Source organism: Mya arenaria, chromosome 14, assembly GCF_026914265.1.
Source record: "Mya arenaria isolate MELC-2E11 chromosome 14, ASM2691426v1".
NCBI classification, from domain to species: Eukaryota; Metazoa; Mollusca; class Bivalvia; order Myida; family Myidae; genus Mya; species Mya arenaria.
In genome coordinates this window covers 15,913,073-15,930,016 of record NC_069135.1, presented here as the reverse complement: position 1 = coordinate 15,930,016, position 16,944 = coordinate 15,913,073, and the positions used below count along the sequence as shown (strand labels likewise).

The 16,944-nt window shown below is 36.9% G+C and overlaps 2 protein-coding genes across 7 annotated transcripts; both read right to left on the bottom strand.

Moving 5' to 3' along the window:
* Window positions 1-689: 689 nt before the first annotated feature.
* Window positions 690-8,712, bottom strand: LOC128216731 (F-box only protein 7-like). The gene is made up of 11 exons (XM_052923383.1): window positions 8,527-8,712; window positions 8,294-8,435; window positions 7,064-7,462; window positions 5,677-5,821; window positions 5,151-5,228; window positions 4,082-4,171; window positions 3,319-3,371; window positions 2,895-3,018; window positions 2,545-2,582; window positions 1,373-1,550; window positions 690-1,040 (listed from the first exon to the last, which is right to left on the bottom strand). Exons 1-11 carry the CDS (start codon window positions 8,652-8,654, stop codon window positions 853-855), a joined length of 1,563 nt encoding a protein of 520 aa, XP_052779343.1. The 5' UTR covers window positions 8,655-8,712; the 3' UTR covers window positions 690-852.
* Window positions 8,713-11,489: 2,777 nt separating this feature from the next.
* Window positions 11,490-15,068, bottom strand: LOC128217958 (uncharacterized). 6 transcript variants are annotated; one of them, XM_052925435.1, is made up of 4 exons: window positions 14,974-15,068; window positions 13,887-14,070; window positions 12,385-12,454; window positions 11,490-12,159 (listed from the first exon to the last, which is right to left on the bottom strand). In XM_052925435.1, the coding sequence occupies exons 2-4, from the start codon at window positions 14,029-14,031 to the stop codon at window positions 11,790-11,792; spliced, it is 585 nt and encodes a 194-aa protein (XP_052781395.1). In that variant the 5' UTR covers window positions 14,032-14,070; window positions 14,974-15,068; the 3' UTR covers window positions 11,490-11,789. The 6 variants fall into 6 exon arrangements, with proteins under 6 accessions (XP_052781395.1, XP_052781394.1, XP_052781392.1 ...); XM_052925434.1 differs by lacking the exon at window positions 14,974-15,068 and adding an exon at window positions 14,548-14,752 and having other exon boundaries at window positions 13,887-14,049; XM_052925432.1 differs by lacking the exon at window positions 14,974-15,068 and adding an exon at window positions 14,548-14,747.
* Window positions 15,069-16,944: the final 1,876 nt, after the last annotated feature.

Sequence of the window (16,944 nt, the reverse complement as noted above, 5' to 3'; positions counted from 1 at the left end):
TTATGTCAGGTGTGGAGGAGTGATGCAGTTACAGTATGAGGTATGTACATGGGTCTTGCACCCTATACCTCCTTGGATGCCAAAGTTACAGTCCGGACACGACCAACTATACTCTATGTGCAGTTCGGGTCGTGGGATTTACATGTGACACATCGCATTTATGTACTTACTACATGTGCCAAGTTAATTTTAAAATCCCTTCCTGCACAAAGTTACAGCACGGACATTGCCAACTATACTACATGTATATGTCCATATATGTGGCATTCCATTCATAAACTCTTAGTGAGACCTTGATTTTTGAGGTAGGGTCGTGGGTCTTGCTCGTCATACTTCACCTTCACCGATCACATGTGTCAATTTATTTTGAAATCCCTCGGTTCATGACAAAGTTACAGCCTGGATACGACTAACTGCACTGCATTAGCGCATAATCTGCATTTCATAATGATTAACCTGCAAGTGTGACCATGACCTTTGAGGTAGTGTCGCGGGTCTTGCACGCGGCACATGTGCCAAGTAATTTGAAAGGCCCTCCCTGCATGAGCACGGACACGGAAAACTAGACGGACGGACGGATGAACGGACACAAGCACAGAAGGACGGAGATCATTAATATGCCAACCTTTTGGGGCATAAAAAAGACTTAAGAACAAACTTGGTTCAGCAATATTTGAAACATAAGGAACGATGGTAACAGACAATTTATTTTATAACAAATTCATCAACATTTACAGTTTTACAATATATCTTAGAAACAAGTGTTAACATTGTGTTTTAAACACAAGCAGATTGGGCATAAAGTCAAAATTTCACTGCTGTACATGCGTATTAATCACATTAATCTGTGGGCTAGAAGAACCTAGGTCCCAGTCCCCCGAACATTCCTCCACCCCTTCCCCTCCCTCGAGGGCTTGGGCGGGACGGGAGGAGCCCAGGGTGGGGTCCGGGATCAACCCCCGGGCCCATCAAGTCGTAGCGGGGGCGGGGCAACACTGGGGGAAGTGGTCCTAGCCTGCCTGGAATACCTGGTAGGCTACCTGGAAAGTAAACAAATATATGAAGTAAAATATGGACAAATCATAAACTCACTCACTTATTAAAAAAAACTGTTGGTTTCATTCAATTTCGGAATACAGTTCGAGTTGAACTTGTATTTCACTTTATGAAAAAATGGCTTATTACAGATTGTGATAAAGGAAAATGGTAAGTTTGTGTTGAATATAGATCAAGTTCATTTTGCCAGGCTTAGAGAATAAAAAGCATGAACTTTTGCTGTTGAATAAACCTAAATTTAAACAACAGTCTTTTACAGATGTTTGTACGATAATAGTATAAAAATAGTTTCTAATTCATTGTACATAATACTAACTGGGAAAGTTCGGGTAGAGGTCATAGTCTCCTCCAATGATTCCCCCAGGGACAGGGGGCATCCAGTTGCTGGGGCCACTGAAGGGGTTCTGGGGGCCACAGAAAGGGGGCACTATCATTGTCATCTTATTCATCATCTTACGGCGCTCCTTTCGGGCCTTTAGTGCTTGCTTGTACAGCTGTGGATATAAATATATACCGGTACATACAATTGGGAAAAAAACACAACAAAAAATGGGTACCGTTTTATCACTGAAACGTGGGCCCGATTTAAAAAAAGTTTTTGATAATTGTTTTTGAAATGAGGTTATCCATAATTTCCAGAGCTCCAGAGAAGCAGCAAATTTGCATAATAATGCAATTAAAACCAATTAAAAGTTAATTAATGAGATTTTTAAACAGAAAAAATGCATTCATAGTAATGGTGTCCTCAACTGCTTTCAAGCTTTTATGTGTTCAGAAGAGTTCTACTAATCATTACATCTTTAAATTACCGTAATGAAAACAGCAGAAGAAATTTGACAATGCAGGCTAATAGCAAGATACAAGAACATTGTATTACATGCTATAAAGCTGAAACAGATTTAGAATTTAACCATATTAAATATATTATATGGCATATGCAAGTTTTCATCTTTTCACCCAATTAGCCTCCAAATCATTGGGTAAAAAATAATACATTCCCAAAGGATTTATCTAAATGCCCAATTGAAAAAAAGACAAGTTGGTCGAGTGATGTTGGGTGATAATTCTTATCTGGAGCTCTGTAAAATATAACAAAACATATTTTCTAGCTTTTTGTACCTCAAACATAAAAGAGAGAGAACAATTTCTATACTAGCATATTTTTATATGATGTTGATATAAACTGAAAGTGTAAAGAATGTAATTTGGATCAAAATAGCGCTGTAAAACATTAAAAAAAGATTTTAACGCAAATTACACAAAACAGTGTTTCCAGATTTAGACAAGTAAAAAAGATGCCCATTTAATTTTGTTATAGTACATTGCCATGGTTTAAGGAAAGAAAATTTCCTTTAGTTTTGCAACATGGTAGGCAATTACAGCAAAGCTTGCCTCAGTTTTGAGTAGAGAAAAATAGCATACAAATTATTATGTTAAACCTTGGCAATTAATTTTAATTAAGTTTTGATGACAGTGAACCTCACTTACATTTTTCCAATCTTGGGATAGGCTGTTATCATTTCTGTCTGAAAATACATGGAATGATTATATAATAAATCCTTACAATATCAATCAAAATGTAACTTTGGGTATTGAAATAAATGAATTTACTCAATCAAAACATAAATTAAAACAAATCATTGTGTATTGAAATAATTGAATAAACTCACCCACACCATCTACTAAAACGTATCACTGTGTATTGAAAAAATCTCCACCACTATTTGCAAGAAAATCTGCTTATTTTTATTTTTAAATTGATAACAGTTAATCAGATATTATAGCTATATCAAACATCCAGAATACCATGTTAGTTTATCAAAATGTCAATTTCTTACTTCCAAAGTCCCTGAAATAGCACCGTCTCCAGATGAATGGATCCTTGCTCAACCCACGTAGTTCCTGATTCACACAGGAGGTCTGAAGGATACTTCTCACATCAAGGTGACTCAGGATCTTTAACTGTGAAAGGAAATAAATGGTTAAGATAAGTAAACACAAACATGTGTATGTCAGTGCATTATCTACATGCAATTTTAGCCTGTTGCACCATATACATGCCCCTTAAAACATGTGTACCAAGTGTCATGTGAATATGTTGTTTTTTTAAATATTTTTTATATATTTATTTCTGCAGTAAAATGTGTCTTTAAAAGCTGTACAATGTTGTTTGTACAGGAGGATAAGCTAGGGGGAAGCAGAATGTTTATAATTCCAGGCTTTAACTATTATTCAACTACCAGTACAGGATTGGTACAGTACCTTGATTTCCTGTGTGAGTGCTAGCAAACCAAACATGTCCACCAAACCAGCAGCTGGAATTGAAAAGAATTACAACAAACAGTTAGTAATGGCATCAGCATTCAAGGTGATTGACCCCTAAATTCAATTCAATCAATAAAAGCCATAATGGCATAAGTAATGCATCAGATTGAATATTGATTTTTACACACATAATAAGTAAATAACTATGTTCATGAAATAAAGTGTGCGTGCGTGCGTGCGTGCGTGCGTGCGTGCGTGCGTGCGTGTGTGTGTGGTGGAGGGGGTTCTGGAAAGGTATGTTTTTTATGACTATCCATATGCCCCCAGGGCGAGTACCGGGATCATTAATGTTGTTGGGAAGAGCAGAGACAGAATGGATCATGGGTAAGAGCGACTCCTTAACCTCAGCAGTATATAGCACTGTCACACAGGACCCCTGTGGAAAAAGGTTAGTAATTTTGTTTTCATGCGGAGTTCAACCTTGCCACTCATGGGTTGACATATATGTGGCTTACCACTAGACCTTCACACCATGGATCAGACATCATAACAAAATAATATAAGTCGCAAATTATGTCTCATAAAAAGTCAAAAGAAATCAATCTGATGAGGAATATATACATGAAACATCAGCATAGGATTCATTTTCGTAAGCAATATGCAGCAGAAGCATGGGACAGATGTAATACATAATATCAAAATCAGGTTACCACAATACAATAACAATCATAACAAATGTTCCTTTGCTATTTAAAGTTACCTGTCCTTATGTCCTGAACAAGTGGGTTGGAGATGGCATCTTTGAACACCAAAGATAACTTTGCAAGATCACAGTAACACCTGCTGGTCTCTGAAGTTGGAAAATCTCAGAATATAATGATGATATGTTGTAATACCTATAAGTAAGAACCTGTATTCGTTATGTTATACGCAAAGAAGACAATATTATAATTGCATGAAGAATAAAAAAAAATAAGAGAAAGTCAACACTTACCTATCAAGTTCAGCAACAGAGTGAAAAAGACTAGTGGCAAAGTCTTTTACCATTACAGTTATCTGTACACATCATTTTGATTTTCTGTGAGTGCTGTCTAGCCACTTACATTCATCTGTTGTTGTTGTTTGTTCAGTTGTTCAAGGGAGGATTTCTTACAAACATAGTTATAGGCTATGCAGCAAATTTGCCATAGCAAAGAAATTGCATGATAAGCACTGAAACTACCACTGACATCAGGGCTATAACAATATCTTATTATTATTTTCTTCCAGAAACAGATGAACTTCAAACTGTAAATGGACCTAAATAAACACCTGCTTCTGATGTGCATGTAACAATAATTTCTTGGGGGTTAATACTAGAAGGTATCAAATCCTTCTATATTTTAATGTCACTTGGTACCTTCCAAGCCTAAATGATACCCTAGGCAAAACAGCTGTAAAAATCTTGTACTCATGAATAATTAATCAGGTGAAATCCAGCTGCTTGATTCTCATGCAGTGCGGAAATGGTTCAAAAGTTACGAAAGTTATCTCGGTTCGAAATATTCCAATAAGATCACGGCTTACAAATCGTTATAGGCAGGATTTTGTTAAATATGCCGATAGCTCTTCACAAAGGAAATTTTTTCCTACTTGTTATTGCCTATTTCATTGCTCAGAAAAAGCTTATAAATATTCAAGATTTACGAAGTCAATTTGCCAAGGGTATCATATAGGTTATGATACACTGGGGTGCCGAGGATACTTCTGGCATAAACCCCACAAATTATGATGATATATCATTATTGACATAATCTTATGATTTTAAACATCTAAATAGCATAACAAACCAGTCTGGCCAGGAACCACATAAGCCTCCGTCCTCAGTGAACATTGTCTGGTCACCTCATTACTGCCTATTACCTTGCCTGCGATACAAAACAAATACAGCATTATATTTGTGAAACCAAAATATTTTCTGTCCACCACCATATAAAGAGCCAACTTTGAATTCTGTTTGCAAATCTTTAGACTGTCAGGAACTAATAGCGTTATGGTATCATTTGCAGATGCATCATTAAATCAAACACATTGATCTCCTATATAAATTTATCAAATATAGGCTTAACATGATCAAGGTTTATACTACCAGGGTTCTCAATAAGTTTTGGTTTAACCGTCTCAAATAGTAAAGTAAACGACCAGCTTCTACTTATTCTACTGAAAATTCATTTAGTTTTCCAAATTGGAACCGGCCCTATTGCCATTTGAACCGTCCATTTTGGCCGGCAGCCAGTTCTTATTGAGAACACTGTACTACATGAACATACATGTACTAAATGCACTACACATATAATATACATGTATACTACCAACCATGTACAGTGAGTGATGCCCCAGTAGGTATGACAGTAAGACAGGAAGTTTGGGAACCACATCCTGGGAATGTGTAGGTAATCTTCATGTACCCTGACTGACGCCAGCTGTCCGGTACCATCGAATCTTTACTACTACAAGCATTCTGTAAAACAGTTAAACTGATACAGTTGTTTTTTTGTAATCAAAATATCTTCACATCTGCACATCATCTCAATATGGTGAACATTCGTGGAAAGTTATTTCGAAAACTATCAATAAGTTAAAGGATATGAAGCGCACACAAAAAATATTCAATATATATACTCTATGGGTGACCTTGACCTTAAACCGGGCTGGTTGCAACATGTGCATTGCATGTCATCTAAATATAGTGAACATTTTCAGCAGGTTGATTCAAAATCCTTTTTGGGGTTTGAGGTATGAAGCAGACACTGCTAGATTCAATATGGTGAACATTTGAGGCAAGTTATCCTTCAAGCTGTTTGAAAGATATGGCCCTGACAGAAAATGTAGTCATATGACCTTTGACCTCTACCTTGATCTGAGCTGATTGTGACATCTGCTTTGCACCTAGTCTCAATATGATGAGCATTTGTGGCAAGTTATTTTAAAAAAAATGCATGCTATAGTGAAATATACTAAAGATATGGAGTGGACACAAAATGTGCTTTTGTAGCCTTTGACCTCTAAGGTTGACCTACACCTTGAACCAAACTGGTTGTAACATGTGCTCTGCACCTGGTCTCAATATTTTTAACATGACTGTGTGGGTAGTTATTTCAAAATCCTTCAAGCGGTTCTAGAGATATGCATTGGACATGAAATAAAATCATATTATAGTCATATGATCTTTGACCTTTAAGTGTGACCTTGACCTCCAACTAAGCTGGTTTTAACAAGCACTTTGTACATCATCTCAATATGGTGAACATTTGTGGGTAGATCATGTACATATTTCAAAATTCTCCAATCTGTTCAAAGATATGAAATGGACACAAATGAAGTCATATGAACTTTGACCTCTAAGTGTGACCTTGACTGGAGGTGGTCGAACATGCGCTCTGCACATCATCTTAAATGATGAACACAACATATATGGTAAATAATTTCAAAATCATTCAAGCATTTTAAAAGATTTTGAGCAGACACTATGTCAGTGAAACAATGGCATAAAAAAAATCAACTGCAAATTTTGGTACAGGCGATCAAGAGGTTCCTTATCAGTAAAGGAACAGTAAATAAAAAAACCTGTACAAATAACCCCCACAATACAAAATACAAAATGTACACCTATTAAATGGCATAAAGTCATACTATTTCTTCTTAAATAATTAAATTCACTTTGAAAGTATACATATACAACTTTTAACAGTTATCTTATTACCTCTTGGACCAGAGTGAAGCCTGTCTCTAACATAAGCACATGTAGTACAACAGCCAACATCTCAGCAGACCCCTGTGGTTGTAGACTCTGGAACACTTCTATCAGAAGGGCTGGTACTTGCCCATCCCCTGCCTCCCGACACAACACTGGTTCACTGAGACACTGCTGCACCACTGCCAGGTCCACAGCAGACTCTTCTGTATCCATGTCAACATCTGATGTTGTCATAGCAATATCTTTGTAACCACTAGTCAGTTCATCCTTTGAACTGCTAGAACCACTTGTTGAGTGAGGAAACATAGAAGGTGACTCAGACTGGCTACTTCTAGAACCATCATCACATGAACTAGAACTTCCTTGCCCTGTGTCCTGAATATTTTCTTTTGAGTTTGCTGTTTCCTGAAACAAATTATGATATAAATTAATTATGCTCAAGTCTGGTTGTAATGCACCAGTCAATTGTAACCACGCCCCCCCCCCCTCAGGTCCGGGGGTATACCGGGGAAATGGGCCGTGTTTTTACTTTTCAGGTGGCCCTGCAGTGTGGGGTGGATGCGGTGGTTTTGTCTTCGCGCAAAATATAGCGGGGAATAATCTAAGGTCCCTTGGGTGCGGGGGCATCTTATCATCACTTCGTCCCCACAGGGCGAGAATTTTACCCGGGGTTGGTTGGACCGAAAGTCAAAGTCCACGCTATTCCCCAGATCGGGGGGGGTGGGGGGGGGGGGGGGGGGTGGTGGTTACAATTGACTGGTGCATAACAATGTTTAGAAACTATTTAATGTTTATAATCCATTCAAAACTATCATTAAATTGTTTAAAATTTATATTATGTATTTGAACCATATAGACAGTGTAGGCTAGAATTGTGGAATATCTTTCTGACATTCAATGTTTATATTTTCAAACTTATTTGTTTTACAATGATTGTGACAGAAGTTATAACAACAACATCATGTTTAACACTTTTGTTGACATGATGTCATCTGACAGTGTGGTCTTATGTTACAGGGGAAACCGAAGTAATAGGAGTAAACCCACTTGTCAGGCTTGGTGACCACAGACCAAATTATTTTTAGAATAATAAACATGTACTAACATAAAAATAAATACAAAAAGTTTACAAAAATCTTTTTTGATTAGAAATCATTATTTATTACTGGAAATTATTCAGTTTGTATTTTGTCTTAAGATATGGTTTATTTTATAAAAATTAAGCTTTAAGGATACCTTTGTCTTTGAGTCTGATGATGGGGAATTTTGGTCATCTGTAAGGACATGTATAAGATCTCCACCAACCAACCCACAGTCACCAATTAAAGTAGATGTCCTTTCCAGTGGGTCTTTCTTATTTAAACTCAGTTCGAACTCACTGAAAGAATAACATTGCAAAATAGGTTTATATGTCCGAATACGAATCTATCCGAACAAGCATGAATTGAACCAAAACAATGTCAACATACCTGAATAAATTGTCTGAGAAAAGTGCACTTATGGTAGCAGCAGCATCCCCAACAGTAACAAAGTCTTTAACGCCATCGTCAACTTCATATATCCTTGTGATCCCTTGAAATCTTACACGGAATTTCATTTTAATGATACAATTTGTATATCAAATACCATTTATCGAACAAATAAGCGGTATCGAATACAAGTAGCACTTTGACAAAACGGACCGTGATCAAAAACGGTCTAAACATCTGATATAGTCTGGTTCTCTGCTTACTGATATTCCGATAACGATAGTGTTAGGGGAAGGAACTCCGGACTACGTCTGATATAACTCAATATTGTTGGCATATTATCAAACTACTCAAATATCATCATCATCATCATCATCATCAGCAGCAGCAGCAGCAGCAGCATCATAATTGTAAAAGTAAACGTACTGTATTATTATTTCTTCACAGAAACTGAAAGATTTGTTTGTGAATTATTTACAGTTTCTGCACCATTTGAAATGACCAAGCACTCAACAGTAAAGCATTTTACGGACATTTATTTATTAAATATATTTGTAGACGGACGCGAAAACCGGACGGCAAGGCAATCATTAATAAATCTATTAAAGCTATAGCACATTTTTGATAATCATTATTTCAGAACAAAACTTTTGATTATTATAATATGAAGGATTTATTGTTTGGACTGATTTGTTTCTCTGGCTCCCCACACTAATTCTCCACTCCCCTTGACCTCTCTCCTCACTTCATCGCTCCCCTTGACCTCTCTCCTCACTTCACCACTCCCCTTGACCTCTCTCCTAACTTCACCTCTCCCCTTGACCTCTCTCCTCACTTCACCTCTCCCCTTGACCTCTCTCCTCACTTCATCGCTCCCCTTGACCTCTCTCCTCACTTCACCACTCCCCTTGACCTCTCTCCTAACTTCACCTCTCCCCTTGACCTCTCTCCTCACTTCACCTCTCCCCTTGATCTCTCTCCTCACCTCACCACTCCCCTTGACCTCTCTCCTCACTTCACCACTCCCCTTGACCTCTCTCTTCACTTCACCACTCCCCTTGACCTTTCTCCTTACTTCACCTCTCCCCTTGACCTCTTTTCTCACTTTTACCTCTATGTTCTGATGTCTTTTCACCCCAACCCCCTTTTTTGTCTCTCTCCCCTGCACACCTGCACACTCACTCGCTCCCTCTATTCATTTTATAGATTCTCTTACATATACCACTTCAAAACCACTTCCAAAGAGTGCTACTCAAGGACATTGCCTTTATAGAAAAGAGGGAACATGGAATGCCATTTAATATTATTTAATTATTATTTTATTTCTAGAACTATAGGCATATTTGTCTGAATACACCAACTGATCAGCCCATGTCCGCTCTCTGGCTGTGGAAAATGCAGTCAGCCAATCTTAGAATGTAGAAAGGTCTGCACGCGCCTATATGGCAGTATTAGGACATGACCCCGTTATCTCCAGCATCTGAACCTTAGAGACATTTTGTTGTCGAAAGGGAAAACGTACTCCTACCAGGTGGAAGGGTATATGCCAAAGGAACAATTTTAAATCCGAAATGCTGCGTGGAAACCGCGATTAATAGTATCAGGATGGTTCCACAGCGCCGAATTTATTTTAAGAAGAAAAGGCTACCCAGCATCAAATTGGCCTAGTATAACTGATTTTTTTATTAAGACATATTTTCAGTAAATAATTAGACTTAACACTGTAAATTGCAACGTAGTACATGTTTGCTTACTTAAGTTAATATTTTACTTTCAACCGACCGGGTTTGACTATTAGAGACAATAACCGTTCATTCATTGAATTAAAACATGTTTTTGTAAATAGACATGTTTGCTAAACATGGTGTATATAAAAACATCTCATGCATTTTCAGTGATTTTTCGCTCAGAACAGAAATATTTGAATTGTATTTTTTGCAATAAAAGCAATGAGAAAACTATCAATGAGTTTTACAGCATGCACGGGCGGCTGTTAAAGATATGTTTAAATTTCGTTCGGAAAAAATCAAATTTGAGATCTACTAACCAAAAAAAGTACGAGTTTGAGCGTTACCATATCTAATAAGGATTTTATCGTTGAGCAGATCGTTCACCAGGCACACCGGAAGAAACCTGGCGAATCGGACACCGTATAAGGGGGCGAGATCGGTGACTGCTTGGCGGAGTATACTCGCTGCTCCGCGTGGAGCTCCGGCGCCACGGGCTACTCTTACACGTGCTATTCGCGATGCAAATTTCTGGGTTGGCAGTCCGGAAACTTATCAAATGAACTAGAACCTCCTTTGTGCCATCCAAGTTAGACTCCAGCGCCACAGCGCAACAATGCCAACGCTCGGGAACTAACATTGCACCTTGGCGCGGTACACACCCTGTCTCACATAGACGCTTGAAAGAACAAAGGAACATTCATGAAGAGCTTTGATAATTATGTTGTTAATTTAAACTTGCTTGATAGTTATGAGTAAATAAAATATGCAAACAATATGGACAAGCTTAAATAAACTTTAACGGACATGTTTTATTTAAAAAAAATCCATTTTAATATCACATGTACTAGACAGGCAGTATTATATGACACCTTGTCTTTGAACTAATCACATCAAGTGACTCTCTTACTTTTATTTTCGTTGCAGCTCTTATCAATGTCCAAAATGGAATACCTAGGAATATGTTCATGCGAATTAAAGCCATTTGTCCACACTTCCATGACCAAATCTGTATCTTGAATAGTTCACACAGCCGTGAATGTGTTTAGACTGAATCTTCGAAATCTATACAGATCAACTATATGTGATTGATTCTTACAGTCTGTCTTAGATCAACACATATGATATTTAAAACCGCGTTAGAGATATTTACCGTCCACAAACTATTAAGTTCCAACCTTTCAGTTCGGCAATGTATCCAATTCAAATAAGCATGCACATAATTATAACCAAAAGTATCTTTTCGAGTTATTTATTGTTTTTATATCATATGTCTTCATCAATACATTAACATTCTTCATGGACATTCTGTGTGGAAACGTTTATAATAATGCAACATGTTAGAAGTAAGTTTTACACATTGCAAAGATAACCGACATCTATATCCATTGCACATAACGGCATTTTGAATGTAAATGTGATGAACAGTTGTTTTAATACAATGCGCATGATAAATATCATCTTATGAGTCGAGTTAAGTTGTGTTAAGGTATTTTATTTGAGCTGACTATGACATTCTGAGCACACTATGATAAGCTATTCTCGTTTATACGTTGGGCTCCGTAAATTGTAACCATGAGAAGGGGAGTCAGGCGAATCTTCACCACGTCCTCCTGACGAATGGGTTTTGTTTGTCTTAGGGATAGGTAAAAAGTCCTCCATCAGAACCCAGGCAGCGTAGCCAGGAAAGAAGATCCAAATGAGAGAAGCTCCAAACACCATGACTTCAGACAACCAGTCCACAGTGTGGCCCCCTTGACCAATGTCCAGTGAGTAGATGTCGAACAACACCGTCTTCCAAGCGGTCATCACGCATACCACGATGGCCAACATCTTGCTCAAGCGGACCGACTTGATAAGGTTGAAATAGACAACTAGGTTCAGGGCGGATTCTACTAGATTTCCGCTGCAACGAACAAAATGAATTTAATTGCGTTATGAACATTCCTTTTCTTCATCAAAAATATATGTTTTGCGTATTATACAACTTGAAGATGGAAGTGTTATCAGATTTTTTTGTTTCTGTGGGTTAAACTGCTGTCCAGCAGTCGTGAGTATGACTGCTAATCACAGGGTGTTAATATGTTTCTGAACTATTACCATAAGATAATGATATATCTAATATACTTACAATCCTTGAGTCCAAATAAAAGAGTCCGTCTCGTCAGCGTAATGTTTATCCCACAGTATGTAATATTTATCTGGGGAAGAGACAGAAAATAATTATAAAACTTCGTAATAAAAAGAAATAACTCAAAAATAATGTAGGGCTTAGACATTTGGTGATACAAATTACGTGGATTTTTCTCAGTTATGAATCCGTTGCTCTATGTACGCTTAATATTAGTTGTTGTTTTTTGGTCTACAAACTGATGAATAAGCATGAACAAGCTTAAAAAGGGTACGAATTTATTGCCAATTCAAACGGGATACCGGAGCTCGCGCGTCAAATGTCTAAACACGTCGTGAAATGCAGTTGTACAGTATTCTTTGTAATTTGAATATAATGTAACCCATTTTCCCTCGCAAAAATGTTTTGAGATCACTTGCTGTTAGTATAAGCTGTTCAAATTCCTGGCGCTATCGATGCCGCGCTTTACATTCGCATGTACAGAATTTTGTATATAATTGTGATTTCTATTATTGAACTAATAAATAAAGTAAATAAGAGCTAAGTTGCAGGAAATGGCTCAATTTAATTGGTATAAAAACTTACCAACGAAGTTGCAGAGACAAACGCAAAACCATGCAGTTAACTAGCATTAAGTCGGCATTATGCACAGTTATATGCTGTTTATGGAAGATTTGTGCGCCAGTTCTGATTTAAAAAAAAAACTTCGAACATCATCAGGTTGGCCGGTTTGCGCATTTGCCAGCGTTCTCGCTTTTCACCGTGGCGACCTGCATTCGATTCCCAGCCTTGGCGCATGTTAATTTGGTTTGTGGTCACGAAGTCTGACACGTGGGTTTTCTCTGGATACTTCGTTTTCCCCGACAACGCAAGACCACACTCTCGCGTAAAATCGTGATTAATATTAAGTTGTTATAACTTGTTGCACAATCGTTTAAAAATATATAATGTTCAAACTAATCACAAACAACGTGGTCTGGAGTCGACGTTAAATCTTGACATTGTGAACGTTGACGGCGTGCTCCGGATACCCCGACAGGCTGCTTATGAATTACTATTAATTCCGTACAAAACAACCTTATTTAATGAAAGCATACCTATTCCAGATTTGTTGAAATTGATTTTGTGTAAGTAAGAAATTCTTTGCACCAATAGTTTAAAGTAGTGTGAAAAGTCCACGTAATTAGTGATCACCAGTGACCCTTCGTATGCCTGAATTTGGTAACCGCTCGTAATGCAAACATGTAAAAGTATTATGGGGCATACTCTTCTTCATATTGAACGAAGATGTAGGTACATGCCATAATAGTCATTCTCCACTTTGACAATGTAGGATATTAAAATTGAGTTTACTTTAATAGCGTTTCATTTAATGGCGGTGCCATTGTGTCTTCTTAAGAACATTCTTGATACTTATAAACGGCCAAACACATATCCCAAATGAACATATAATAATCAAGTGCATGCAATTGACCAAACCGACTTTCAGTGTTTTCACTTACATGCATAGAACAGCATTTGTAGACATCCCCCGGGGAGAGAGTGGGGCCGGAGCACGCAGAACCCTCCGTCAATGATGCAGATGAGGGCGGAGATGAGCAACCAATTGTAAACCCAGACCGGGATCGCCCTGTCCAGCCGAGACATGGTGTAGATGGACCTTGGCTTAACAGTGAAATATATTACCTATAATACAATAGCATGTAAAGGTAAGTTATTTCTAGTAAAAAGGCAGTGAAAATCATGAGCAATAGAACAATAATATTAGTATTGTAACCAGTCGACAACTCACAAAAAAGAAGACATGATACGGCGGTAGCTTTTCGGTTAATATGAAAGCTCCGTTATTCAATACAACCTTAATTTGCAACGCATGCACAGACATGATACATGCATGTTATTTCACTTGTAAACATGAACTTTACTTTGAACACACGCACCCAGTTTTTAATTGGGACAATACCTGAATTCAAAAAGGCAGCAATGTAGGAATCTGAATACGCCATGTCCTTACTTTTAAAGAAGTTTCAAAAAAAAGTCGTGTGTGTACGTACGTTGATGGAATGTAGTTTAAACCGAAGGTTCAAATAGCCAGCTCAACGTACGTTTATTTATAAATACACAAGTTTAACACGTATATGTTATCATAGTAAATATTCTTACCTGTCTTTATCTTGTAAAATATCCAACGTGAAAATTGCTTAAACAAACCATTAGATTTCAATAGAGCGAGTGGATACGGAGATTCACGAATGTTATTGTTGACTTGAGTGGCTCAAGTTATCAAATAACAGCAAACGTCTGAATGATCCGATATTTGACTTTATACTTTGTTTGAAATACGAAATGAATGTGTCTTCTATACATGCTGCTATTATACTGTTATCTCCAATTACCAAATAAAGTCAGAACCCGAATAATACTAGCATGATTCGATGGTTTTAACGCAGTTTATAGGATGTTTTACCTTTCTTTAGATGTTTAAGTTCATTTGGAAGAACGTAAGAACTATATGAGTTCATTTTACCCATTCCTTTCAGAAAATAAGAGCATAGACTATAGTTTTATATTCATAAAAATGACGAGTACCTGTACAATTTACTCCATATGGTGAACACAATTTTGGGTAGCATAATATACGCTTTAAGAATCCATTGATAGAACATCATGAACGCTGCGGTATGCTATAATTTGCAGCGAAATCCAAATGGCATGTACTTTGGAAGGTTACCATTCTAAGTTAGGTATATCTCTGAAACATTGCTCATCAAATGGATCTTATTAAATATTCTTACTTTCTTTGTGTTCAACTACTCACCATTCTCATTCATCAGAGGTTTGATTATGATACATCTAATGTGGTACGCATAGCATCATCACTCTGGTGAACGAGAAAATTTTACTTATTATATAACGTTTATTTTAAATGAATAATTTGCCGGAATGTAAAAACAATGTAATTTTTTGTCGCACTGTTCATATGTTTTTGTAATTTGCGAATGAATATGAACTGCAAATTTTGCCATATTGTTAATATTTTACTTATTATTCGAAAATTCAAGAAAACTCTTATTAACATGAACAAAGAGCTAACATAATACTAATGATAGTCAACATAGCAGCATAGTGGTAAAAATGAGTAACATTATGACAAGCAATCTACACAGAGCTGCAGCTGCATACTTAGAGGATTTTTTTACCATACCTCTATGTTCTTGGTTGCGGTATTTCAACTGTGTTTGTAACCTAAAATTGAAATTGATATTTTTTTTATTTCTAAAAAGATCATGTATATATTATAGATTCATCTTATTAAGTATTTTGAAGGTTTCAAGTGCAATTGATCGAATGCGCCTGATTTTTTAAAAAGAGGCTAGACCTGATTTGTGTAGTAGTTTCTCGTAGCTACTATCATAATATTCATATATGAATCTCAGCGCTCCCTCTTGGATTTTTTTCATATTTTCTAGTATTTGTTTTGCCTGCTAAGTTCGATGTTATTAAATTTGACATAATAAAGAAATGGTATATTAATTGTTCATCTGCCCAGTCTGTTCACTGAATACTTACCTATTTTTAAGACATTCAATTGCCTCGATCCTTTTAAAACGTGTTTTGCGGTTTTGTTGATGTGTTTTATGACCTAGGGCTATTGCCTGGAACAGGATTGGCTTTCATTTTATTTTTTTGAGAACCAGTCTATTAGGGAAATGCATGCTGTCATTTTCGAGGGTCTCAACCAAATCACATATTGAATTACTGGCATAAGATAGAGTGTTATCGTCAGCATAATTATATAACTGGCTTTCATCAACGAAATTAAACATGTCCTTTATGAAGTTGTTGAAAAATACCGGTCCTAAAATACCTCCTTGTGGCACCCCTTTGATCATTTCCTTAAAGTTGCTGCAAACATGATCTATTTTGACACATTGCTTCTGGTCAGATTAATAACTTTTGAATGAGTTGCCGCTTCTGATATATTGTAGTGTTTCATTTTCAGTAGAAGTAATCATGTGGTAGCCAGTCAAAGGCCTTTGAGATATCTGTTAATATGGCAGCTAGGTACTGGTTCTTGTCTAGAAAATATTTCCAGTCCTCAACATTTTCTGAAGAACTGTTTTGCATCCAAATCCAGGTCTAAAAGCACTTAGATAAGGTTTGAATATGCTCTTAAAAATGATTCATAACCTGTTGATAGATGGCTCTCTCAAACACTTTTGACATCACTGGTAGCAAATTGACTAGTCTATAATTGCTCTTGTCAAGTACGCTGTTCTTCCTATGAATTGGAACAACTTGAGCTACTTTCATGTTGTTAGGAAAAGAAGATTCTTTGAGACATCTGTTTATCATATTTGTTAATGGTTCAGCAATGACTGGGACAGCGATTTTTAACATGTTGACTAACATGTTATCATACCCTGTTGCTTTTTTGACATTCATAGATTTGATTTGTTTACTGGTGAAGATGATGAGATTAATTGGTACGAACTTTTCATGAATATTTAGTGGATTCATCTGGTTTTCGTCAAGGGTAATGTTTTTGTCACCAATATC

What these genes read in the sequence shown, in the direction of transcription:
- LOC128217958 (XM_052925431.1), bottom strand. Translation starts at nt 14,269, where the DNA reads ATGTCTGTGCATGCGTTGCAAATTAAGGTTGTATTGAATAACGGAGCT. An exon ending in CGTATCATGTCTTCTTTTTT is followed by an intron (nt 14,071 to 14,176) that starts GTGAGTTGTCGA and finishes ATTGTATTATAG; the next exon opens with GTAATATATTTCACTGTTAA. An exon ending in ACAAATGCTGTTCTATGCAT is followed by an intron (nt 12,455 to 13,886) that starts GTAAGTGAAAAC and finishes TCTCTTCCCCAG; the next exon opens with ATAAATATTACATACTGTGG.
- LOC128216731 (XM_052923383.1), bottom strand. Translation starts at nt 8,654, where the DNA reads ATGAAATTCCGTGTAAGATTTCAAGGGATCACAAGGATATATGAAGTT. An exon ending in GCTTCACTCTGGTCCAAGAG is followed by an intron (nt 5,822 to 7,063) that starts GTAATAAGATAA and finishes ACTGTTTTACAG; the next exon opens with AATGCTTGTAGTAGTAAAGA. An exon ending in CCTCTACCCGAACTTTCCCA is followed by an intron (nt 1,041 to 1,372) that starts GTTAGTATTATG and finishes TTTACTTTCCAG; the next exon opens with GTAGCCTACCAGGTATTCCA.